The sequence below is a fragment of the Artemia sp. Qi Xiang Cuo genome, chromosome 3, assembly GCF_049724085.1.
Source record: "Artemia sp. Qi Xiang Cuo chromosome 3, ASM4972408v1, whole genome shotgun sequence".
Classification (NCBI taxonomy): domain Eukaryota; kingdom Metazoa; phylum Arthropoda; class Branchiopoda; order Anostraca; family Artemiidae; genus Artemia; species Artemia sp. Qi Xiang Cuo.
Genome location: NC_142796.1, coordinates 2,351,570 through 2,378,698, shown reverse-complemented (window position 1 = coordinate 2,378,698; position 27,129 = coordinate 2,351,570). Strand labels below are relative to the sequence as shown.

At 35.3% G+C, this 27,129-nt stretch overlaps 1 protein-coding gene across 2 annotated transcripts in view; it reads right to left on the bottom strand.

Moving 5' to 3' along the window:
- Frl (formin-like protein) overlaps positions 1-27,129 on the bottom strand; it is a 189,744-nt gene that overhangs the window by 59,151 nt on the left and 103,464 nt on the right. For both annotated transcript variants that reach the window (XM_089108397.1, XM_089108399.1), the window contains exons 13-15: positions 26,272-26,488; positions 11,729-11,856; positions 4,603-4,767 (exon numbers count right to left, since the gene is read on the bottom strand). In XM_089108397.1, coding sequence (XP_088964523.1) covers positions 4,603-4,767; positions 11,729-11,856; positions 26,272-26,488 — 510 coding nt within the window. The remainder of the gene's footprint in view (positions 1-4,602; positions 4,768-11,728; positions 11,857-26,271; positions 26,489-27,129) is intronic.

Here is a 27,129-nt window from a genome sequence, read left to right as displayed (position 1 = left end):
AAATAGAGCTGGGGCTACATAGGGCTTTAAGCTCTTATAAAAATAGGGCTACAATAAAAGAAAGGTTAAGTATAAAAGTTGTAAGTAATATATAGAGTAATAATAATACCAATAAAATTGGTATCTTAATTTTCCTTCATTATAGCCAAAGGAAGAGGGGTTGAAATCAGCTTATACAGATTATTGTTAAATATATATTTAATCATAAGAGTACCTAAAAGTAATCATTAATTACTCATGGTAATCATTACTACGATAAATACTTCAACTACGAAAAATAATATTTTCATCGTCAATGCTAAAGATCAAATAATTATTGTTTTTGATAATCATATTCTTGTAAAGAGAGAACCCAAATGAATTTTGCAAGATCTTTAGTATTCATAAGCAAATTAACTTCAGACGAAAAACAATGGATATGAAACAGTTTGTGATACACCGTCAGTTGCCATTAATTGTCATCAGTCCCATTAAATGTCAATAAGTTCATAAGTTAAGTTCATAAGTTTATTAATCCACATTCACAAACAAACAGATAAATTAAATAACACTTTCGCGCTGTAGAAAACATACGTAGGTTTGCGATCGCGCGAAAGTCCACGTAATTACTTACCTATTAACTCAACTCTTTACATAAACCTCAACTATTTAATCAAAACTATTATAAATAAACCAAAAATAGATAAACTATAACCAATATATATGAAAAAAATATAGATAAATAAATAAATAAATAACTGAATTAAAAATAATAATAGATAATACTCAATGTCTCTGAGTATTTGTCATTACTCGTCTCATGTATAAGAGTTAGTAAAGGAGATAATTCGCCTATACACAGGTTATTTATTTTGCTAAATTGTTTGTTTAGTTTTACATACAATAGTCGGGCCCCGACTCGCCCTATTCCTCTTATAGATAGATAAATATTTATTGCAACAAAAGTTGCTTTGGGCCATGGCAAAAAACGACACAAAATATTCTTCTTAATAAAATTATTCATACCATAAGTAAATATAAAATATTATTCCATATACTTTTATATTTTATAATTTATTTCTGTTTATTCATGTCAGGGTTATTTAACATATGGCGCAAAATCACACCTTTGCTTCCATTTTGACATTTTTTAGTGTAATTCATTCACCTGTGATATAATGTAAATAACTTGTTAAATTTGTGTTCTAATAAAAGGTGCAACTAAAATTTATGCCCTTATTTGACAGATTGGACAATATTGGGCAATATTTCTCCGGCCTCCTTTTTCTTATAATACGTTCCGGCCGTCGTATCCAACGTGCCACTAGTTTTCTACCCGGTTCAATTACTAAGCTGTTGTTGAGGTTGAAAAAACAAGCTGTTTTTGAAGTAGTATTTCCTATATGTTTCCTCCTTCAAGTTACTGCAGTAGCACATTTTTCTAAGCGTTTTCCCTATTTGCCCCAACCACGCATTGCACTCCGGGCCGGAAGTAGAGAATCAGGAGATCGGTATATGCGCTCCACAGACCATTCATCAGCATGCGAAAATTTTTGTTCTAGTGCCTTGACACAAGGCGAAGATAAACTAAATAAAATTGTCTTAAAAAAGTACTTGTACTTGTACTTTTGTACTTGTGAAAGCTTATTTTTAGGTTCTGTAATTTATTTTTTTACTTATGCATGTGTCATATTCAGATATTAGTATATGTATTAGAGCATTTGAATAAATGTTTCTCAAAATAGGTATTTTGCGTAACAATTAGGAATAAGAGGTACTTTTATTGAGTCTGCAATTTCTAGGCGTCTTGAAAAATAGAAAAAATAATTTTAGGCAACATTTTTCTAGTTCTCCCAGGTACAGTAGCCCTCCAGATCAAGCTCCTGAGAATAAGCCCCATCCCACCTTCTGTTTCCATATCCAGATAGATTTATTTACTATTATATGTACCAAAAAAGAGGCTGAATGAAAGCTAGTTGGTGACGAGCCAAGAAGGCTGATTGTAATCGGATATTAGATTACTACTAATTACTTTTGTTAGTGAGTTTTTGTTTTTACTATAAGTGGAAGTTCTGAATGTTCCATCAAATGGAAGTATGGATTCCTCCGATACTGTTCCAATGATCTTCCTCGCGAAAAAAGAAAAGAAACATTAAAATGCACAAGACTTATATTTAGGGCTACAAACGAACTTTTTGAAAAAGACGTGCGCCGCATCCTCCCCCACCCTATAAAAATCCAAATCTTTCCTATGTGAACACCTAAAAAAGATCTGTCACTTTGGTCACAAATGTGATCCTTTGAAAAATCCACAAAAATCGTCCGTCAATTCACTTTAACAGCTCTACAAACTAATGTACATCTGAGACCAGCACATGTTCTGCTATGCGCAGCACACTTCTACCATGAGTGACACCTACTACGCGGTGTACACAGTTTTTGTAAGTGGGCAACTCCTCGATTAATACACATGAAAGGCTTAAAAGTTTCCTATTACCTTCTTTACCGTAAATGTCAACACTAATTAGCCCTATATTGTAAAAAACTTCCCTTTCAAAAAGGCATTCCTTTTCTGACAGTAGCACTGGAATTAATCTGAAATGAGATCCTTAAAAGATAACACGAAGCATTAGGTTTGTATTACGATTTCTTTCGATCAGGAAACACAACTGTGAGCAGAAAGTTCTTTCTCTAAGCTGATTATCTATTTTCGGGGGGAGGCCTTTGACCAAATAAAGTTCATAGGCCGATTTATCAATTTGCCTCTGAGGAGATTTATAATAATCTTAGAGGGAACCTCACCCCTAGCCTTTCCCCTCTGTGTAGAGATGGGCTAGTATTGTTTATACATATTTTGACAGTACAGCATGTTCGAGTATATTGTTCATCCCTGATATGTACAGCGTAGGATCGGATTTGACCTTTGAAGGCATTATCTAATCAGAACCAAGACTGCAAACAGAGCTACAGATAAAATTACAGCTGAGTAAAGGACAAACCTCCCTGACCTCCCTGACTAGCAGATTACTTGGTTTTCATTTTCAAAGGAGAGACAGTAACAAGAGTAGATATACAATGCCTTCTTGGAGTTCACTTCTCATTCGATCTCATATGGCTGGACATCTCAGCAAAGTGAGATCCTCATGCCCATGAAAGCTAGGAGTCACCCTAAGATACAAAACCCTTCGCTCATAACGAGTCCGTTTGAGTCCATTTTGAGACCGGCGTTATAAAACAGGGTTTTAAGAAAATCGGAACTTCATCGGAGTTAGTGTAGAGTGAACATTTGAACAGACTGGGGCGAAGGAGGAGCGTACGCACTTTTGTTGGGCTCAATTGGTTTGGTGCAGCCCTGACTTTTTAGCAGTAGTTTTATCATTTATTTATAAGAAGAAGAGCACAATCTTTAAAACTCACCTGGTGGATGCATCTTATATACCATACATGTACTTGTACATCTTATATACATACATGTACATTATATACCATATAATTTTGGATTTTAGGGTTTGTTTCGACACATGCAGGTAATGAGTAACGTAAGATGTTTGGAAATCAGTTCGTAGAAATTGAGCGAAAGGAAAAGTTTTTGGCTGACAGTTAGGATTATGCAATTAAGGGAGCTATACTGGCTGAAGGATATTCTTTCAGAGTTGGGAGGTGGTTACTTTAATTTAGTGCTAGGTGAATGATGGTTAAGGAAGCTTGGAAAATTTTTGGGTATATTTTTGGCTATTGGTTTGGTTACAAATATTCCCCAGGTGTCACTACATAGGGGTATGCCATATGGTTTTATGGCATGGGGCGCTCATTGTGCCTGGGCAATGAAATTTAAGCGACAAAACATATATAGGCAATGAGTTATCCTCTGAGGAGCCCTGATATGTGGTGATTACTCGGGGAATTTTAAATTTTGTAGACTTACGATGCTATAACTTGGTTTTGTGACAATGACTTATACTTATTAATGCTGATTTTGCTCTATGTTGGACTTGATTTCTGGATTATCGGGTTGGATATACTGTTTTGCCCTAGGTGATTGAATGGATGAGTAAGGTCTATACCTTGTTCAAGTGCCCATTTATCTCAGTTACTAAATTAGGAAGACACTTTTTTTCCAAGTAATTACCTGTAATACATTATATGTCTATTACCTACCATATATGTAGAGCTTGTGAGTGAACCAATGTATAAATTATAAATCACCACCCAATTTTTGAGAAGAAACCTTATTTGCGATCCTACTCGAAATTTTATATTTAAATTTCAACAGACAAATACAGCTTAACATGAGAGTGCGCTTCGAGGTAATTATTACAGGCAAATACATTACAAGACTGATATTCAGTTAGTATATGACTTAAAACGGAAAAAATGTACAATCAAAATTAAAATAAAAACAACTAAATACACGGTTAATAATGGCATAATTGAAAGTGCAATTAAAATTAATACAATTATAAATTAACGCCACGAGCAGCGACATTAAAACATTAGTTGTTTAGTCCCTTCAACTTATGACTTTAAACGAATAACAAACATACAAATAAACGTAATATTAAAAATAAATATGATACTAAAAGAATAGAAAAAGGAATGTATACAATTAGTTGAATTACTTACCGGCTGAATGAGGTGGACATTGTCGTAAAAATTTGCGATGTAATTCATAACGTTTAGTTTCGTTGCAAGCCTGTCTACTTTAGTCAACTGGAACAGGAATTTGTCTTCTTCAGTCAACAGGTCAACACTTTTACCTGAGTTAACGTAATCTCGATATGCCTTCACCTGAAATTTATTGCAAATTAGAAAAGATTTACGTCTAATCATTAAATATACTTATCAAATAAATAAATAAATTTAATTAGAACGAAAAAACTGAAAATATAATTGAATTATAAAAAATATTTGGTTTTGAAATAAACATAACGAAACATCTTTGCCTCCCAATGCACTAAAAAAAACATACCCAGAAAACTTTTTTTTGCTTTTTTAACAATAAAAGTGAAAGCATTTGGCGGTCATGCGGTCATGGTTTAGAAGTAATTCTGCGCGACCCTTAACAAATGTTGATTTAGTTTGATCTGCAAATTTGGCTAATTTCTTCTCAGCAGCGATAAGCATAGAAACATGTACACCCCCCCCCCCTCTCATTACGAAAAAAGTGAATAGAAGATCAAAAACAAAAGAATACTTAAAACCACCAACTGTACGTACCGAACGCTTCTCAACTTCATTTATACATTGATTATATGTCAGCGTTTTTTTTTTTTTTTGTTTTTTTTTATCAGGCTGGATATTCCTGACTGTGACAGCTGTTCATAACTTTGTTGTAGCACAGCCATCCCACATTTCTATTCCTAGTCTTTGAAAAAGATAATCTGAAAAATCTAAAAATGATTCTGGAAAAAATGAAAAATTCCTAGTTTCTTTTAATATCTATATTTTTTAATTTCATATTATTTTCACTTTATTTGACTATTGATCCTATTGAAAATGAAGAGACTAAAAATTCGAGAAAAAAACACATAACTGGATAACATCAAAAGTCACTAAAACCCCCACAGAGAAAAAATCAAGGAGGCAAACTCAATCCCCAAAATTAGTAACAATTATTATATTATTAATTGCTACACATGTTTTTTTTATTGTTCATGCACATGAAAATAAAAAGGCATTTTTTATACACAATTTATAACTGTAAAAGTATCAATCAGGGCCTTGAACTATTCAAGCATATCGTAGTAAGTCGGTTCGACATAGTACAGGACCACGCCTTTCTCTCTTTAAAATATAATTACTGGCTTCAACTCGGCAGCTGATACAGTGAGAACTAATCCTTGATCTAAAAAGACTAAATAAAAGCATCAACATCTAAATAAAGTAGAAACTGGGATAGGGGGAGAAGGGTCTGAAATAGACATTACCGACATTACTACTACTACTACTAACAATTAGTTGTGTTGGCGTGGCCAACACAGCTACGTACGCCCCTCCTGCATTCTAATCAGTTTAAAGCCTCTTTCTTCACAACCTCCCAGGAAGTTCCCATCTCTCCGACATCTTTCTTTATGGCATTCTCCCAACCCAGCCGCAGACTACCTGCTTTCCGTTTAGCCCTACACGGTTGGGAGAAAAGGACTAACTTTGGCAATCTGTCATCCTTCATCCACAGAATGTGCCCTAGCCATTATCGACATTATTTCCTAAAAATTTGTATGAAATACATAACTCTTGTTTTGGGTATGGAAGAGATAGCCGCACACACAATCATTTATCTGAGGTAGCGTAATCTCGTTGTGTCTTCAAAAACGCATAACAGAAATAACGAATTTGAAAGTAGCAAGGACAGTAAAATAAAATAAATAAATAAAAGCAAATAAAATAAAATCTGATCATTGGAATTACCTAATCAAAAAAAACGTGGGAGAAAATGTAGTCCAAAAAACGTAGGAGAAAATGTGGCAACACGTCACTAAAAAAAACGTGGCAGCAAAAAACTTGGCACCAAAAAAAAAACATTTCACATAAAAAACGCAGCACCAAAATCTTAAGAGGATGTAGCTCGTTGGTATTTAAATTTTAATTGGAATTGAATCATTGTCAAACTTAACTAATTACTTTTACTTGTTTACTTTCATGCTTAGACGTGGCAACACTGATGAAAATGTGTTATTGCCCTAAAAGCTTCACGATTTTGAAAAAAATTAAAGAAAAATCTTAAGAAATCGCAGTTTTCTGGTATGAGCCGATCTAATATGGGTCCATGGGACAAAAAATGGTTCCTTTTGATGTCCTCGGTACTTTGATAATTAAAAATGCTTACGTTTGTCTTAAATAATTGCAACTAAAATTATAAAATTACTAAATACAACAAACTTTTTACACTTCCATACCATAAAACTTCCATACTTCCATACCATAATGTTGTTACAACATTAGCTGACATGTAGAGTTTAGTAGTCTTGAAAGAAACCAAGGGTAACTTAAAATAAAGCTTATATTAAAATAAATATCAGAAACATTTTTTGCAACAAGAAGAGTGGTATCGCCCAACAGCATCCTTATTCAGACTTAGTCTAATAGAAGGGAGGTGAGAGATTAATTCCTATGCTCTTTGATTTTGAGCAAAGAGCATTGGTAAACTCCAAGAGTTGAAACTGGCACTAGTATCATAGGCAGCGCCCTAGCGCTGCCTAAGTAAAGAACGATGTGGGCACTATGTGTTTTTTTTTTCATACCCGGGCACTTCGTATCGAAGGAGTTGTCGTAGAAACTTCGAAAAAGGCTCATTCAATTGGAAACTGGAGTAGCTTGTATCTTTTTCAACAGAAGAACGCGGTTTGAGGGCCAACAGCCCCCCCCCCATGTCTATCATTTCCCCAAATACCGTCAATCACCATTTTTAGAGAACAATTTGTTCCGTGTTGAATTTTTCCTGTCAAGACTGATGCTTCTGGAGATAACACTCCCTTACGGCCCTCAGGGCAAGGGTTTTAAGTTATGCCCTGGGGGCATATAAGGTTTTTATAGAAGGCGTTGTCGTAGAAACTTCAAAACAGGCTCATTTGGTTATAAATTCAAAGGTCTAGTACCCTTTTAATAGTCGAAAGTGATTCGAGGGCAACTAGCCCCCCTTCCCACGCCCATTATTCCCCCAAACACATCCAATCACAATTTTTGGATAGCCATTTTGTTCAGCGGTGTAGATATCCACAAACAAAATGTGTTCTTGGGCAAGTCACTCCCCCACAACCCTCAGGGCAAGGGTTTTAAGTTATGCCCTGGGGGGCATATAAGGTTTTTTATAGAAGGCGTTGTCATAGAGACTTCAAAACAGGCTCATTAGATTGAAAATTGAAAGGGCTAGTACCCTTTTTAATAGTCGAAAGTGACAGGAGGGCAAATAGCCCCCCCCTCCCCACGCCCATCATTCCCCCAAACACATTTAATCAAAATTTTGAGATAGCCATTTTGTTCAGCGTAGTTGATTTACAGATAGAAAATATATTTTTGAGGAGGACACTCCTCCACAGCCCTCAGGGCAAGAGTTTTAAGTTATGCCCTGGGGGCATATAAGGTTTTTAAAGAAGACGTTGTCGTAGAAACTTCAAAGAAAGCTCATTCGATTGGAAATTCAAAGAGCTCTTGCCCTTTATAATAGTCGAAAGTGATTGGAGGGCAGCTAACCCCCCCCCCCCTTGTCCATCATTTCCCCAAACACATCCCATCAAAATTTTGAGATAGCCATTTTGTTCGGCTTGGTTGATTTCCGGATAGAAAATATATTTTTGAGAAAGACACTCCCCCACAGCCCCCAGGGCAAGGGTTTTAAGTTATATCCTGGGGGCATATAAGGTTTTTATTGATATCTTTGTCGTAAAAACTTGAAAAAGGGCTCATTCGATTTGAAATTCAAAGGGCTAGTACACTTTTTAATAGTCGAAAGTGATTTGAGGGCAACTAAACCCCCTAACCTAACCTAACATAAACCAGAGAAGACACACGCACAGAGAGACGACAAACACATAAACACGACACACACAAAGAGACAAAACACACACACAGACGACAAACACAGAGAGACGACACACACACCGAGACGACACACACACAGAGACGACACACACAGACAGAGACGACACACAGAGAGAGACGACACACACACAGAGATGACACACACATAGAGACGTCACGCACACAGAGACGACATGCACACAGAGACGACACACACACAGAGACGACACACACATAGAGACAACACACACACAGAGACGACACTCACACAGAGACGACATACACAAGACGAGACACAAACACAGACGACAAACACACAGAAACGACACAAACAGAGAGATGACTCACACAGAGAGACGACACACAAACAGAAACGACACACACACAGGGACGACACACACACAGAGACGACTCAAACACAGAGATGTCACAAACACAGAAGTGACACACACGCACAGACGAGAAGCACATAGAGACGACACACACACATTGAGACGACACACATAGAGATAATACACATAGATACACATAGAGATAAGGTTTGTACTGAAATCTTCGTCGTAGAAACTTGAAAAAGGACTCATTAAATTTGAAATTCAAAGGGCTAGTGCCCTTTTTAATAGTCGAAAGCGATTTGAGGGCAACTAATCCCCTCTCACGCCCACCTTTTCCCCAGACACTCACCCACAACCCTCAGTGGAAGGAATATAAGTTATGTCCTGGGGGCATATAAGGTTTTTATTGAAATCTTTGTCGTAGAAACTTGAAAAAGGTCTCATTCGATTTGAAATTCAAAGGGCTAGTAATCTTTTTATTAATCGAAGGTGATTTGAGGGGAACTACCCCCCCCTCTCACGCCCACCTTTTCCCCAAACACATCCAATCAAAATTTTTAGATAACCATTTTATTCAACGTAGTTGAAAATTTTGGAAATTAGGTCTTTAAGGATGACAACCCCCCCCCCACAGCCCTTGGGGCAAGGTTCGTAAGTTATGCCCTGGGGCCATGGAAAGTTTTTATTGAAAGCGTTGTCGTAGAAACTTCAAAAGGGATCATTCAATTGGAAATTCAAAGGGCTAGTGCCTTTTTTAATAGTTGAAAGTGATTGGGTAGCGACTAACACCCCTCTTACGCCCACCATTTTCCCAAAAACATTCAATTAAAGTTTAGAGATAGACATTTTGTTGAACATAGTTGAAAGTTCTGTAAATTATGTATTTAAGGATGACAAACCCTGAGAGCCCCAAGTGCCAAGGTTGTAGTTTATGCCCTGGGGGCATATAAGATTTTATAGATAGAGTTGTCGTAAAACTTCACAAGGGGCTCATTCAATTCGACATAGAGAGGGCTAGTGCCCTTTGTAATAGTTGAAAGTGATTGGAGCGTAACTAACCTCCCTCTAACACCTAGCAGCCGTCCAAACACCTCCACTCAAAATTTTCAAATAGTAATGTTGTTAAACGTCGTGTAAAATTCCGCAGATCAGGTATGTAAAAATGGCATTAGGGTATGGGGTGTAATTTATGCCCTGGGGGCATATAAGGTGTTTATAGACAGCGTTGTCGTTTCCAAAAGTGCTCATTCGATTGGAAATCGAAGGGCCTAGTGCCCTTTTTAATAGTCGAAAGTGATTGGAAGGCTTGCCATTTTTATAGTAAAGATCCATGTGGGTATAATGTATTATTTTTTGTTGTTGTTGTTGTTTAGACCAGGGCCCTTCGTATCGAAGGAGTTGTCGTGGGAACTTCGAAAAGGGCTCACTCGATTGAAAATAGAAAGGACTGATGCCCGTTTTAATAGTCAAAAGTGATTGAAGGGCGACTAGTCCCCCTTCCACTCCCACCCTCCCATTTGCCCATTATGTTTAAAAACTAAATGTTGCCTAAGATTAAACCAAAAAGTACTGTGTTAGTGCTAATTCCCAATAAGGTATCTCAGCAGTATCCCAAGAACGACTGAGGGTATTATGTTCATACTTTTGGGGCTACTCCTGAGCTTAAAATTTAACCAAATCAAAATAGCGTAAGTGCATCCAGGCTATCAAAAAAAGTAAACAGATTTTTTTGCGAATGGTATCAAGTTTTCCATTTCACGTCAACTAGAGGAGGTATGAAACCAAATTAAAAACTACTATTTGTGTCTAGATATTTAAAAGGGTGTATGTTGTTAAAAATTGATGAAAATTCTTCTCCAGCATACAAAAAGCAGGACAAACTGTAAAGTCTTAAACGAAAAGATCTAAATTATTATTTTCTGTTTTCCTGAAAAGACTATGTCAATGTAAAACGAACAGAAATTAATTTAAAAAAACGTTTTCTACAAAATAAGTTTTTTCAAAGAAAAGTAAAGAACTACATTAAACAAAAAAAGAGCAAAAATAAAATCAAATAATCTACCAAGCGTGAAACTACCACAAATCAGCATCGATAAATAAATGAAACTCAAAACGAGCAAAAATTATCATTAGTAGGGCTTAAGACCCCTATGCCTTCCCAAGGCCAGAACAAAATTTGTACTTTACTGAAAAAATACAAATGACTATGCATTGTCAGTTTAATATACATATACTGATATTTAGTAATCAAAATGTTAATATTATTTGATTTATTAAAGTTATAAAAGTAAAAACATTTACATTTTTTCAGTAAAATTTTGTTTTAAAACATTGGAAATTTTGTTCTGGCCTTGGGAAGGCATAGGGGTTTTGCGACAAACTTCTGTTAATTTCTGCTCGTTTTGATTTTGGCTCGGTTATTTATTGTAATTTCTGTTCGTTTTGGGTTTCATTTATTTATCGATGCTGACTTATGGTAGTTTCACGCTTGATAGATTATTTGATTTGATTTTTGCTCTTTTTTTGTTTAATGGAGTTCTTTACTTTTCTTTGAAAAACTTATTTTGTAGAAAAAGTTTTTTTAATTAATTGACAAAAAAAAGTCGTCAACGTTTGGCATTTGTTTGGCGTTTGCCATTTCTTGGCATATTTTTTAGATTAATAATGAAGCAAAATAAGAGCAATTAATTTCACTGGCAAAATTAGTGCATTAATGAGTTTCTAATCTCAGTTTCTGGAACAAAAAGAATAACTGCCAAAGTAAGGAGAAAAGAGAACCCACAGACACCAAATGATAGATGGCGTTTGTGGTTTTTTGACACTGGCGACGGTTTCCACTCTTACAATTTGCACAATAGTCTTTGATTTTGACCACAAGAGAGGCAATAATACATTACCTCGATGTCAGTTGGAACCATTCTTTGGAGTATTTCCACCATTTCAATTTTTAAGGTCTTCAAATCAAGGAGGTTCACTGCTTGAACGATATTGTCCAACGGATGTTCCAACTTTCGTCTGGAAATGGCTACAATAAAAGAAAATTAGTGAGAAGCTACCCATCGACTCTTTTCACATTGGTGAGACAGAAGACGTCACAGTTTCGTTAGATACTGTAGGCTATTTAGTTTTTCATACTGCAATTTTATAATTTCACAAGAGACAAGAAATGAGGTTTTATAGCTATTTACACTAATTTTTTTTTTTTTTTAATTGTGACACAGCAGACGTCACATTTTCGTCATTTAAATAATAAATTGAACTCTGTGAATTGCAGTGTTCACAATGACACAATGTGTGCCATAGTTTAAAATTTCAAAGGAGAACATAAACAAGGTGTTTAAAAGGTGTGATCTTATTTTTGCTCATATCGTGAGATTGGTTTCAAATTTTTATACAATTTAATCCATTAACATTAATTCAACAACTTTTTTAACAGGTACTTTTTGTCACAAATAGCGAAGCAGCAAATTAAAACAAGCCCTAAAACATGAAAAATTCGGGACATTTTGGGACTAACTCCGGGTTTCTTTTTTAACAGCACGAAAAATAACAAGACAGTAAACATACCAAACGAAAAATAGTGTGTTCGATACCAGCACCAATTCTTTTGTGAAGATTCTATTTTGAATTTGAACTTTACTCCCTTTTATTTCTTATTTTACAATTCTTCTGATCTTTCTTACTTTTCCTTCTTCCAATTATTTTTTATCAATTGCTTATTTATTCTTTGTTTTGAAAGAACATCCCATTTTTTTCCCTTCTTAGGGTTTACTCTTATTTGATTTTTCACAAATTATAATCAAATAAGTACCCATTATAAAACATTTTATTTTGTATACTAAATTACAAAAAAGCAGTGTGGCCTTAAAAACTATTAACCATTAACTAGTTACTGACTTATGCCATATTGTGAGATAGGAGACGCCATATCTTTAATATAAAAACAGCGCAGCTGACTTTGAGTACCACGGTGTCCAAGACAATAAGGACGTATTTCACGGTTTAATAATTTTTTAATTTTATATTTTATTTTATTATTTTTTTATTTTTTTTATCCAATAAAGGAGGAAGCCATAGGCCCGTCGCATAAAGTTGTCGCATAAAATTACAACTGTAAATTGTAATTTTAGCAAATTACAATTTTCGAAGGAGGACCGAAGTCCTCCCTACTGATTTCTGCTCTTGCTGTGAGATAGTAGACAGTGAACGTTAATGAGGCTGGGTAGCATTTCCCATCTTTCCCTAGAATTTTTTGCTCCCTTCCCCTAAATTTTGAAGAATACCTTTTCGGGGGATATTTTTCTATAAAAAACCTTTTTGTTATTTTGATCTAAAAAAAAACTAAAAGAAACGGTAAATTCTACCCCCGACTAAATTTTGAAAATAACATCCCCCCCCCCTTCTTCATTTTCGTGAATTGACGCTACTGAGACCTTTCCATATTATTCGTTCATTTTAAGCATCTTTTCCGAATTATGTGCTATTGAAAGCCTTTCTCTCTCTCGGAATACTGAGCGATGACCAGACTTGGAATTACCATTTCGCTATTACAAAGAAAAAAGAGAATGAAAAGACACTTCACATCCTGTAATACATTTTCTGCTAATGCCACACTTTTGTAATTAATAACGGGATTAATTAATTAATCATTGTATTAATTAATCACAGATTTTTCAGTAATTCTTGCTCAGGTACTTGTATGATATAGTCCCAACCTAATATTCTTCATCTAAGTAGAACTTGTTTCTCTGACGCTCAATCCTAATGAAATATATCTAAGTATGATAAAAAATATAATACTTTAGAAACAAATTTGGGCTATATATTTGCAAATTACGGAGGAGGGGGGGGGGGGGGGTAAAGTATAGCTGGTCTGCATGCCTAATGTGTTAGGTACAGTTATCCTATATATTATGAAGTAAGAATTGTTTTCTAACTTCAAATTGTCCAAATACTTTACCCCCACCCCTAATGTACAAATATATAGCCCAAATTATATATTTACCATCTATTCTGTCACTTCCATTTGTCCAGTCTCACGCTAAGCTGAAAGAAACTAATGAAAAAACCTGTTCTACAATGGGTCAACGGATGAACAACTTGAGTGGTTGGGGCTTTATCATACAAGTACCTTTGCTGATATTCTGAAATGGTGGATGTCACAATTTTGTTAGTTAATTAGTGTACTTAGTGTACTAATTAGTATATTAATTGTATTAATAGAGTACTAATTAGTGTACTATTTATTTGTATTAATTAGTGTACTTTGTTAATTAGTGTGTTTCGCGTGTGCAGTGCTTAAGACGTCAGGGCGCATCATGGAAACCAGCATGTTTTCGTACACTTTTCTCTTTTTTGGCTCCGTTATTTCACTTTTTTTAAGGTTTCTCCATAAAATAAATGAATAGAAGATAGTAAGACAGAGAACAAGAGAGATCTCTAGTTAAAAAGCTTGAAGCTTAAAAATGAGTCATTCCACTGAGTGGTTGAAAATTTCACACGGAAAATCCAATCAAATTGTAGAAGGCGGAGCTATTCAAATATATTCAAGCACTAAATTGGATAGACTTCTACTTCTGATTTACGTTTCACAAATTAATTGACTCGCTTTCAAGAATACACAAAATAAAAGAGCCAATGAACCACAGGGAGATTTTTTTTTGTAGTATCATAGGGAACCCTCTGGTATTTTGCGTATTAGTGAAATCTCACTTTCTGATTAGAGGGTAGATAAGCCCTTTCATTTTAGGCTACACCATATAGGATATTATGACCACTTTTATCATAGTAACATAGGAAACAATTCTAGTCATAATTGCAAGCAGAAATAAGTTCATTGGTAAAGAAATTCCGTTATTTTTTGCAATAGAATGGCAAAGATACACGTCGGGACTTAGTTTAAAAGTAAGCAGTTATTTTCTTCTTCTTTTTTGGTTATTTGGCATTATATGGAGATTTAGTTATAGTTTTTGTTGTTCTTTTTTTTACCCCCAAAAATACAGTTGCAAAATGTAATATAGAAAACCCAATAAATAAAGTAACGTTACAAAATATTTAACATCATAACAGTGGCTTAATAGAGCCTTAGGTGGTAATATAAAGGATTTTGTTTTTTTAAAACAACTACTATTCAACTGCCCTCCCCCTAAAAACAACGTATTGCAAATGGCATATTTTAAGTCACTTTAAAAGTAACTGTAACCATAATGCGTTTTCCCCATGTACGCAGGAATTTTTTTTGGGAGGGGGAGGGGTGTACAAATTAAAAAACAAGCAGAGCTTAGGCAAGCATGAAAAAAATGTAAAAAAAAGAGGCGGAAATCGTAAAAAAAATCATATTTCAGAGGCCAGATCAAAAGCACAGGCTCCTCCTCCCTCGGTTGAAGCACTTAAAATCTCTTCTGCTCTTTCAAATGCAATAAATCGGCTTTCTTTCGCACAACAATACCGTTTAAAAAATATGAAAGAACCCCTTTTAATTGAAAAACTGCTCAAACAATTTCCTTTGGAATAGCTATTGTATCCAAGGGGTTTTTCGCTCTCAGCAACCTTATGAATATCTTGGTTGCTAAACTTCTGGCAGGCTATGAATCTTTATGCCATGCTTGGTGCGCGTCTCTTGGTGTACACATTTTTGAGAGTGGACGATCCCTTAATCCCTTTGGACGATAATGTAAAAATTTGTTCTGAAAGACATTCAATCACACCACTATTGGAGCTAAATGAAGTAAGAAATTGATAAGATTTAAGTAATAAATGGGAAACAAAATTTAAACCAAAATTGAGAAACAAATCGATGAGAAACAAAATTTAATAATAAGTTCCCATCAAATAATACGGCAAAAAGAGGAGATGGATAAACTTCCGTAAATCAGTTACAAAAAGGGTGGTTTACTAAATCAGTTTATTTATTATAATAAATAAATTTATTATTTTTATCTTTCTTTATTTTCTTATAACATAAAAGTTTTTTTAATACTTGTATTTATTATATTATTTTTATTATTTTATTCGAAAAATAATAAAAATATCTTAGTATTTTCTTTTTTTGAGAAATTGATTTGAACCCCAAATAATTCGGGTATTGTGGAAGAAATTTCACAGAGATCGAAGACAAGCTACAATGAGAGGTACTTTTGGTATTCTTTTTTAGATAATTATACAAAGTACTGAGTAGCATCAATTGTTCTTTTTTTTTCTTTTTTAGTGTTCTAATGCCAACTTGGTCTTTCCTGTTTTCTCTGCTTTCTTAAATCCCTCTTAAATCGGTTACATAAAGGGTGCGCTAAAAGTTAAGCAAGATTTTTCTTTTCGATAAAATACAAACTAGCAATTTTTTACCTAGCGGCAATATCACACCGTCACAAACCGGTATTCGGTCAGCAGATTCAGTCTGATAGATCCTGCTTTGGCAGTTCCTATCAGAGTAGTGAATTTCCATAAAAAGTTCTAACTTTTGGTCATCCTTGGATCATCCTTCAGTGACAGAACTGAGACTAATATGTTATTTGAATGCCGACGTTGGGTTAGTCTATTTTGTCGCAGATATTCATGTTAAACAGTATTCTGTACTTTGAATATTTTTATTATTTCCTTATATTCTGCCGTCCATTATGTTTTGTAGTTTTGACAGGTAATAAATAAATATCATATCAATATTTGACCGGGATTTAACGAACTGGCTAGCTATTTTCACCGACTTTCTTACTGACCAAGATTGCCGTTTCGATCCAACCTAGTTAAGTTGGAAATGTGCTTTAATATTGGTAAAGTTGCAGTTATTGTGCAAGAAAATCGGTTAACTTGCGACACTTAATTGCGGAATTTTACTGATATTTTCTAAACACTTAAACATAGAATAGAATAGTAAGTCTCTATGGGCAGGAAAAAAACAGGATAGATATTAAGTCTATTAGTTATATCTGAATTTTCAATCGACAGCAAACAAGACCCCTTTGTAGCAAATTCATAGTTTAGTGAAACAACATGGCCGAAACTGCCACTGCCCCGTGGCAAAATAGTTTTGGTCTTTTAAAAGTAGCATCGGAAATTTTGATTTCTGTTTAAAAGAGCACTCTCCCAACCTTTTAGGACCATTGGTTTGATACAATCCCCCCTAGGGAAACAAAAAAATTAAATAAAATCAAAACAATAAATACCATAATCTTTACCATAATCTTTTACCATAGACATTATTGTTCTTTGGTATTTTTTTATGGGAGTATATACACTGCTCTATTTGTGTATTATAAAATAGCCTATAACAAAATAGTTTCGGTAGACCTACTGAGCCTATAAATAATTAAACCGTTTCGTTTATATTTTATTTGGACTCCAAGTCCATAGAAGTACATACGACATTTAGGGCGGGGGGGGGGGCACAGTACATAAGCCTAAAAAATATTAACCAACTCTTTTGTTACTATTAGTCTACCGAAACCATTTTGTTATAGGCTAATTTATAATACACAAATAGAAAAAAATATATAGAGACCTTGCTTTAAATGGAGATACTGGAGATATTCCTATAGGCCCATTTACAATAACTTAATATTGAAAGATTCAAATAATATTTTTCCTCAGTTTAAGTTAAGAACATCTGCCCACAATTTTAATAAAAACTGTGTCAGTAGGCAAGATATAGGTCAATAGCTAAAACGATATTTCTTGCCCAACCTAATTGGTCAATCGTCTTTCTTGTTTCTTTTTCATCAGTGATTTACTTATAGCATGAGTGCACATAGGTCTGACCTTTAGCCAAGGGTATCTGGAGGGAGTAGGGACACTTCAGAGGGAGTAGGTTAAAAAACCTCAAGATAGTACATTTCGAGGCCAAACTCTTCCGTACTTTCCGGACAAAAGGTCTTCAGACTTTTTTAGTGGGATTTCCCTCAACTTTATCCAAGCATCAATTGAAAGTTGGAAACTTTCATAGGCTTTTGACGGATTCCTGGACTTTATCACAAATAAAACTTGAGCTTTTGCTTAGCTAGTAATCACCGAAACTTTCAAAAAAGGAAAAATAATAAACGAAAAAGCGAAATCTAATGGCGTGGAATCACAGGATCTCGTAAGAAAGGTAGAACCATTATTTCGTAAAGTCTTGAAATTTTTAGCCGAAAAGATTTTCAATCTGCATGATTTAAGGGCCGAAGTGGATTCACTGCCCGTCCAACTCCACCAGTTCGGGCATAGGCTGAGAATACAGGCTGAGACAATTTCGATTGTAAAAGCAAAAGGGACATTTCCGAGTTTATGGGACATGTAGCGATGCTGTTTTTGAAACAGATACCTGACAGATTAACATGATTCCATATATCAAATTAAAAATTTGAAAAATTACCATTAAGCTTTTTGAAAGAAACTTTATTTGATTCTGCCACTATAATTTTCCATTCCCAGCAGCACTCAAACTCGAATTTCATATTCTTCTTTTTAAGTTGTTCGACAATTTTGTCGCTTTAAAGTACAAAACGGCTCATCTTTTAACAAGTCACAAAAGTTGTTTATTGCTCAACATACACAGTTACACCATTTCTACGGTTATATTCGAAAAAAATGGCATTAATGGTTTTGCCGGCCCAAAATAGACAACGTAGATGACATTCATTAATGGCCATATCCACCGTTTTTTTCTACCTAAAGGGCCACATTTAGCAAATGCATGGGTTTTTCACACGTGGGCTTTTGACCTAAAATTGTCTCTAAAATTAACCCTAATTTTCAGTGTTTCTTACACCCCTTCAGGGTTTAAGCTTGAATATTTTAAATACCAGATTTGTGGGAATTACATCTAGAGATGTTTAAGCTAACATAATCTTAATTAGCAGTGAGGTCAAATAAATTTTCTTCTTTGACGTTCAAGTTTTACGAATTTAAAATATCGGTCAAGAAAGTGCTACCTTTTCTCTCATTAGAGTTCACGAAAAGACGCTCTCCAAGCGAGAATTTCACTTATTACCGAGCCCCGAAAATCCCCCTCCCCCAAAAAAAGAAAACCGGAGGCACCACATCAAAAAGTCAGATGAACTTTTTAAGAATGTCATTTCGTTGCTGTTTCTGCTTAAGACCATACGATATCTAGGCATATGTAGTATGTGTAGTATTCAGGATATAGATGTCAGCATTTACTTCAAACAGCAAAGCCAAAGATTGATAGGACGTTTCTTGTAACAGATGTTGTGCCTCTGAAACCCTTTTACTCGCTTAAAATTTCCCTCGGGAATGCTAATCAAGTGAAATTCAACGTTTCTTCTTTTCATTGCTTAAAATTTTACTCAGAAGATTTAACAACCAATCAGGTTCTGAAAAACTTGATTTATTTTCTCTACAGAAAGAATGAATAATATGATTGGCTTACGAAAAAATGCTCAAAAGATGCAAACCAACAAAATTAAAGCACAATTTTTCAAATATAACTATAGGAAAGTAATCTCTCTTTTTCTGTTTAATTAAGCAATAATACTTTAAATACGCTTTGTAAATATTATTATGAATAGTCTTTGACAAGTAAAAAGGCTTTCCATCCCATAACGACCTACCGGGCAAGAAAAAATATCCAAAAAATTACAAAAAAACTAACATTTTCCTAATTTATATATTTATCATTTTTCACAAAGCCAAAAAATTTGAATTGATATCTATCCCCCCCCCCCGAAATCTCACGATTTTTTTATTGTCCCATAATTTTATGATTTTTCTCACAGAATAATGGGTTTAAAGGATTTGCCCCCCCCCCCCGGGAAACAAATTCCTGTGTACGTGCCTGCACCTGTGTCTCTAGGTGGTGTGCTGATTCTGAAATTTTTGAAAAGATGGAAAAACTTTTGACTTTCAGAATAACACTTTCACCGTTACTAAGAAAGGGTCATCCAATTTTAGTTTTGTGTTTTATTTTAAGGTTTGGTTTTTTATATTTTTATCAGTTTTATTCTGCACTGAGAACGGTCAAGCGGAGGTCTTGACCAAAATATTTGCATAATTTTTCAATTTTTTCACTGGCTGTTAATTGTCCTCGTTTTTCTTCGCGATTTTATGTTCTTTCATGATTAGCCAGTGTGGTCTCAGGAATTATTTACAGCTACACAGTAGCTTACACATAGGAGTGAGGGGAGTAAGGGCCTCTAAATCCACAGCTCAAGATTTTCCTATAATTTCTTGCATTTTCCGTATAAATCTACCAGATTTTTCACTTTTTAAAAAATTTCCCCCCTCCCTAAACACATGCCATATATGTTCGTGACTTACACAACCTATATTTAACTGTAACAGTCTTTTGTGATACATTGTGATATATCTTATACATTGTGATTCACTGTGTAATACCTTATTCACTGTGATACAGTGTGAAATACCTGTGATATGATTCCTGTTTTACCTTAGGTTTACTTTTGTGGTTTTATTCTACCGAAAAGGTAAAAAAAAAACTTCGCAAATGACAATTTTTTATGAGCAATGGACCATTTAGATGGCCATTTTTATGGAACATATATCAAAACACAGCTTAAAGACCCTTACTAACTAGGGATATTAGGGAGGAGAGCTAGAGATTGATTTTATGGTTTATTTAAACTCGTATCAGAAAAGTTTTCACTAGGAATTCTAATATCTATTTGGACGATAATCTGAAAACTCTCTCCGGAGGGTATTCAATCACATTTGAGCCAAATGAAGCGGGAAATTGATAAGACTTAAGTAAGAGACTGAAAATCGAAACTTGCAACTTGAAATTCAAGGGCCTATGAAAAAAAAGGAAAAGCACAGAAAATGGATTATCACATAGATATTGGGAAACCGATTTAAATGGAACGAGACTTTTTAACGATTCAGCCAATCCTGGTGAGCAAGAATATTCAAAAAATTTCAATTCACAAAAGGCGATGGGGTCTATAATGTAGAAGAAATGGCTGACATTTCCCCGTTCAGTAACGAACGGGGATAATGAAAGAATAAGCTAAAAAATTAATAAATATGACTATGGATGAAGGAGAATTTCGTAGTAATTTTATTAAAAATTTCTTAAATCACTCTATAATAAGGTTGAGAAGAGCGAATATGATCGCAGACGTGCGCAGGGGTGAAGAGCCCTCGGGGCAGAGGCGGTTTTAGGGAGAGGACAGATATTTTGGAAGACAGGGGGAGGGAGGGTGCTAATAAAGATTTTGCGCCAGGCACAAGAGAAAATAGAGCCACCACTGCCTCGGAGTCTGAGCTTTTACCCTATAACCCTAAATATTACTAACTTTCTGGGCACTTCTTATTCAACCTACCAAATAAAACTTGTTTTCTTTATCCCCCCCCCCCTAAAAAGAAAAAAAAAATCATCTGTACGTGCCTGAATGCGTTGTAAGGAAAGAATTGGCTTATCATGCTGATTCAAAACATACAAGATTCATTAAGTTTAGTCTTATCCATCGAAGGCTACGAGCCTGAGAAAATTTGCCTGATTTCCAAAAAAGGGAGAAACACCCCCTAAAGGCCAATGCATTTCATAACACACCATCAAATTCAGCGTACAAGAGAACCCTACTGTAGAGGTTACAAGCTCCCATCTTCAAAAATGTGCAATTTTGCATTTTTTGCCAAAGAAAGATCACGGATGCGTTTTTTTTTTTTTTTTTTTTTTTTTTTTTTTTTTTTTTTTTTTTAGGACAGCTGAAAGGTCTAATAACTATGGGGGATTTTCCACGAGGAGAATTTTTCATGGAGAGTGAGGTTTGCGAAGAATGAACTTTTCAGGGAAATTTTGCACTGGCGGAATTTGCAAGGACTCCCTTACGAAATTATTTTTATTTGTCTTACTTTCTCTTCGTCGACTCAATTTTATATGTGGAGATTTTAATGGTAATTGTCCGGGGTAAATTTTCACCGGGATTGAATTGTCTAGAGAATCTTTCTGTGGAGGGGAGCCGGATTTCCTGGCATTATTTAAAAAAAACAATCAGAAATGTAATTAATAAACAAGTTTTTTCAGCTGAAAGTAAGGAGCATCATTAAAACTTAAAATGAACAAAATATTATTACATATGAGGGGGATTGATCCCTCCTCAATACCTCACTCTTTACGCTAAAGTTTTAATTTTTGTTCCAGGTCTTCAAGAATGACTGCCAAACAACAAAGGTCAGCCACAAATGCAACACCTTAAAAACAACACCACATTATTTTCTGTAAAAGAAACTGTCGCAAAATGAAATTGCATTGAACTTCACTTAAATAGAATATTCTAGGTGGCTATTGTGATAGTAAAGTACTTCAATGTCACGTTAATGCCACAATGTTGCAGTAAAAATAAAGTCACGTCATTTTTCGCCAAAAGCTTGTCGCAAAAGAAAATTGTGTGGAACTTCACATAAATAGCATATGCTAGTAGGGCTGTTGAGTTAGCAAAGCACTTGACTGTCATAATAATGTCACAAATGTTACTTATAAATAACGTCACATTATTTTTCGCCAAAAAAGCATTACAAAAGGAAACTACATTGAACCTTCCTTAAACAGCATGTGCTAGAAGGGCTGCTGAAATAGTAAAGCACTTCAAATCACGTTAATGTCACAAATGTCACTTTGAAAACCACGTTACATTAAGTTTTTGCCGAAAAACCGTCGCAAAAGGGTATGCTTCAGTTTAAAAATCAAACTTTTAGATGTAGTATCAAAGAACTAAAATACTTACAAGTCATTTCAGATAATTGAATTTTGGTCCTTGAATAGTTTCACATTGAGCAATGAAAAATACTTAAAAATTAGCGAGTCATATAGGAGTTTGACAAATGGAAGGCATTTAGTCAAAGTTGGAATACTGCTGATTAGCTGTGGTCCAAACAGATGTACAAACAGAGAATTAGATACAGGAAAATCGACAAAGACAAACGCCGTCTTCGGTTGTTCCAAGATTAACCATTGCATCAAACCTCAAAACTTGGGTCTCAGCAAACTTAGTTATGTTGTGCGCTTCAGCAACTTGGTATTTAGTCCCGGTGCATCAACTGAATACGTTCAATGCCCTACAGACCAAATACTTCGATAAAGTCAAATGCATCAGATAGTATAATAACATGTGGAGCAAATGCACCTTTCACGGCTTCAAACTCCCACTCCCTTCAGACCAGATCAACTCCTGGTCGCTTCCAGGGTGCGATAGCCGTCTCTTTTTACCTTTCCACAGGCATTTAAACGCATATGAATGTACCATCATTCACATTATTCTTTTTTTCGAAACTAGGGCTTTAGAGTAGGGTCAGCCGTAGAGTGCACGTCCTGCACATGACCCCCGAAAATATTGCCATGCCTCACTGGTGGGGCCTGTATCCCACGTTGGGAATCACGGCTTCAGAACTATATTTAGAGCTAGACCTGAAAACATTCAAAATGCATTCGAATTCATTTAAAACAGAAGTTGTGAAAGATGAAAAAAAAACTAGGCTATATAACCCTGGCATGCGTGAAAGCTGAAGTCCTACGTGGGAGTTGAAGTCAGGATCAGTGCAAGCTGAGTGCCACTACCACACCTTGCTTTTATACTTATCATATTATACCGATGATGGTGGTTATCTTTAAAATGCCATTCCCATCTCATCACCCACTATTTTATCAGCAATCTATCTTGCCACTGGCAAACTAATCTGTTTTTATATTACCATATTATATCAACAAGAGTGGTTATTTTTAACATGCGACTCCAATCTCACCGGCCACTAGCTCAACAGTGTTCTCCCTCCCACTAGCCACCTAGGCTGCTTTTATATTATCACACTATATCGATAAAGATAATGGTTATTTTTGAAATGCCACTCTTATCTTACCGGCTACTATCCTAACGGTGTTCTAACTGCCATTGGCAACCTTAGCTGATCATCAATGATTTTTCCTCGGTCATGATCCGCCCTGTCCGGAAAAATCACGTTCGACGTCAGCGTTCCCATGCGACATGCAGAGAGCTGCTTTTACTATCTTTGAAACAAGGGGATGTTTTGTCTGTCCTTGATAGTTTTCAGACTAAAAACCGAGTTCCATAAAACATCAATCGTCGATGAAGTCATGTTCTTAGGTAAACTCGGTGCCAGCTGGAGCAAGTTCTATTTGTCACTGGCAGATTCAGCATTAACACGGAAAGGCATAAATGCAACGATTTTCACAAAGTCGCTTGTTCTTGTCTCCGGATTTGAATCATCCAGCCGCAGGCACCGGAAATGCTGAAGGGCACTTTGACCTAGTGATTTCTCTTCAATATGGCGGCAAACAGCCAGGTAAGCAGTTCTGGCACTACTCCTCAAGTTCAGAGCATCAACATTTTGTGTCTTCGACAGGCATTCTTCCACGACGTCACCGCATGCTACTTTATCGGATGGAAGAAAATCCCCGCTTGAATGGGAGAGCTCAGAAACGTTTTTTTTTCCTTCTGAATATCAGTCAAAGCACTTTGCTTGACAAAACGGCTGGCGGTCATCATTACTAGTCGACGCGTTTCGTCATACAGAATGTGGATAGATGGTTCTTTACGTTGAAACAACTCTGTGAACTGAGCAAATAGCTTTCCGAAAGATATTACACAGAGGACTAATACTTTAGATATCTCTCGGTATCCGCTGGACTTCATCAATTTTGGTCTTTTCTTAGGAATAAATTTCAGGAAATACTCATCGAGAGCATCCTGTCGTCAGCAAATGTCCTCTTGCACATTTGCTATACTTGTCTAAGAGTTTATTCCAAGGGCATTATTTATCAAGTCTCACAAGGTTTAGCCATCGACTTGGCAGATGTTTCAGAAAACGATGTGGAGGAAGCTCCAACATCTTCACAAAACATGCAGTGTTACAGCTTGAAACGTTTTAAATAAAACTCTTGCACATTGGCTATACTTGTCTAAGAGTTTATTCCAAGGGCATTATGTGGCGCTTTCCTACGCCAAATAATGCCCTTATAATCTGCATGCTCTAATCACTTAATTTTGAAAATGATTCTCTGCTAGGATCATCCTTCTTCAGGTTTTCCAATTATATGATAAACTATTCATTTGCTCTGATTTTCCTTTTAAAATAAACATACTAATTAATTCTTCAAAATTAACCACCATTTCAAGCCCCCTTTTAAATGATAGAAAACTTTGTTATAAGGAAAAAGACGGCAACCCCAAGTGCTTTCCAGCTGATGGCAAGAAAACTATGAACTATATGAACCTTTTTTTTCTAAATTGTGAACCATTTATGAAACTAGGTTAAAAACATGAATTTTTTCCATAATTATGAACCCAGTGGGAGGTCTGGTATCGGTATACCAGACCACCTAAACTACTTATTCAACACTAACCCAACCTCGCTAAGTATACAGAAAAGGTTGACAGTTATATTTTCACGAGCTAACAGAAAATTATTTTTAACAGATGGGAAGACGGAGACTGGCCTTACGGAAGGTTAACTACCGATCATGACATCTATATTAAAAGTCTTACTATTCTGTTAACTAAATGGACCTCTGATTGAGGCTAGATTAAATTAGATTAGCCTCTGATGGACCTTTAAGAGGAATTCCTCTTATTGCAAATAAGCTATGATTTGTTAAAAATACAATATGTTCAGTAGCACCAATTCACGAAAATGTAAGGGGGGAGGGGGAAAGGATTTTTTTCAGTTTTGTGTTAATAAAGATAAAAAAAAGTATATTTTAGAATATAGTGCGGGGGGAGGGTGATTTTTTCTAAAATAAAAATACCAAAAAACTGATAAACCAAAATCTAGGAGGAGCCCCCCCCCCATCCCCGAATCGCTACCGCTGAATATGCTTGATTCATATATTTTATTGACGTATTTTCATGAGGGCTACATTATAAAAAGAATTATTTTATACATTGCATTCACTGTTGAACGTTTGGCGCACAGTGCTTGTTGAGTAAAGAAACAATGGACTATTTTCGCCTTTCTTTTCACGTTCTGTGTCTGAAAACGTGCAATGTTGATAATAAAAAGTTGGTTTAGTTCAATTTCATGGAACAAACTGGCTTACCAGTTGCTTTAATTGGGGAAGGGGGGCAGGCATTTGCCCCACACCCCAAAATTTTTTGCACTCTCTTAGATTTTGAAAATATTTTTTTGGGTACTTTCATTGAAAAAAAAACTCAAAATTCAACCCCTAGATTTTGATAAGCACATTTTTGCTTCCCTCCCCCTCCACCCCCCTCATTACCGTGAGTTAACACCACTGTGGCTTACAAACATCATATAATTTAAAATTAATTATAAGGAAGGAATAGAATAGAATAGAAAGGAATAGCAATATTAGAACCAGCTGGAGTATTAACTGTGACATTCACAGCTGAGCCCTTTTCACAAAATAGAAGAAATAAAGAAAGCATACAACAAAAATTTGTTTCAGAACAACCCATGTTCTTTATCATTTGGCAATAATCTATGGTAATTAGACCAGTAGGCTAATATTAAAGCTTACCAATATTTCTCAGTCTCGTATGCTCCAAGACAGATGTTGCTTCAGGTTTCTTAAACCGTTTGCTTCCAATAGTAGCAAATCCGTCGATTTCACTGCTGCCACTGGACCTGTTGCTCATTGCTTGATTTCCTAGTTTGAACTGTTCCTCGAATTCGTGAAAATCAATCACAGCAAATACCTTTTCATCGTCTAACTCGCTAAATATCGTTCCTTTTACCTAAAATTTAATTACACGAGAATTATATGCACACACTTCATATATGTAGAAATTTATCTCAGAAGGGGAGCATAATACTAAAATAAAATAGACCAAAATTAGACAAATTATAGGGAAACTATAAAAAAAAAAAAAAAAAAAAAAAAAAAAAAAAAAAAAAAATCGTTTAAAATCTTTTAAGAAGACACTGAAAAAAAAATTCTAGCGCTAATAATAAAAGAAGTCCGGCTATTTTGGCTTCACGTCTGGAAGCCTTTATCAACAAGAAAAAAAACTTGGTTTAAACAAACTTATTTAAAAATATGTGAAAAAATAAAATGAAAAACAAAATCTTCTGGAATATCTTCACATTGGACCCTATTGGACTTTTATCAAATCCGTTGATTTTGAATTGGAATCAAGTAGTTGGAGGCATCAAGCCATGGCTAATTGTAGAAAAAGCCAAAACAAACAGTCCCAGTGGGTGAGAGGTAGACCTGGCATAAGCCCTTTTTAGGATTGTATAAAAATGATGTCATTTCATTTATTGATAGATAAGTCTATCTATCATCTGTTGATACGTCTTTCCTAGGGCAGAAATAAGGTAGATTGTAATAGAACTAAGGGATGAAACATTGGATTGATTTTGGGTTGACGCGTGA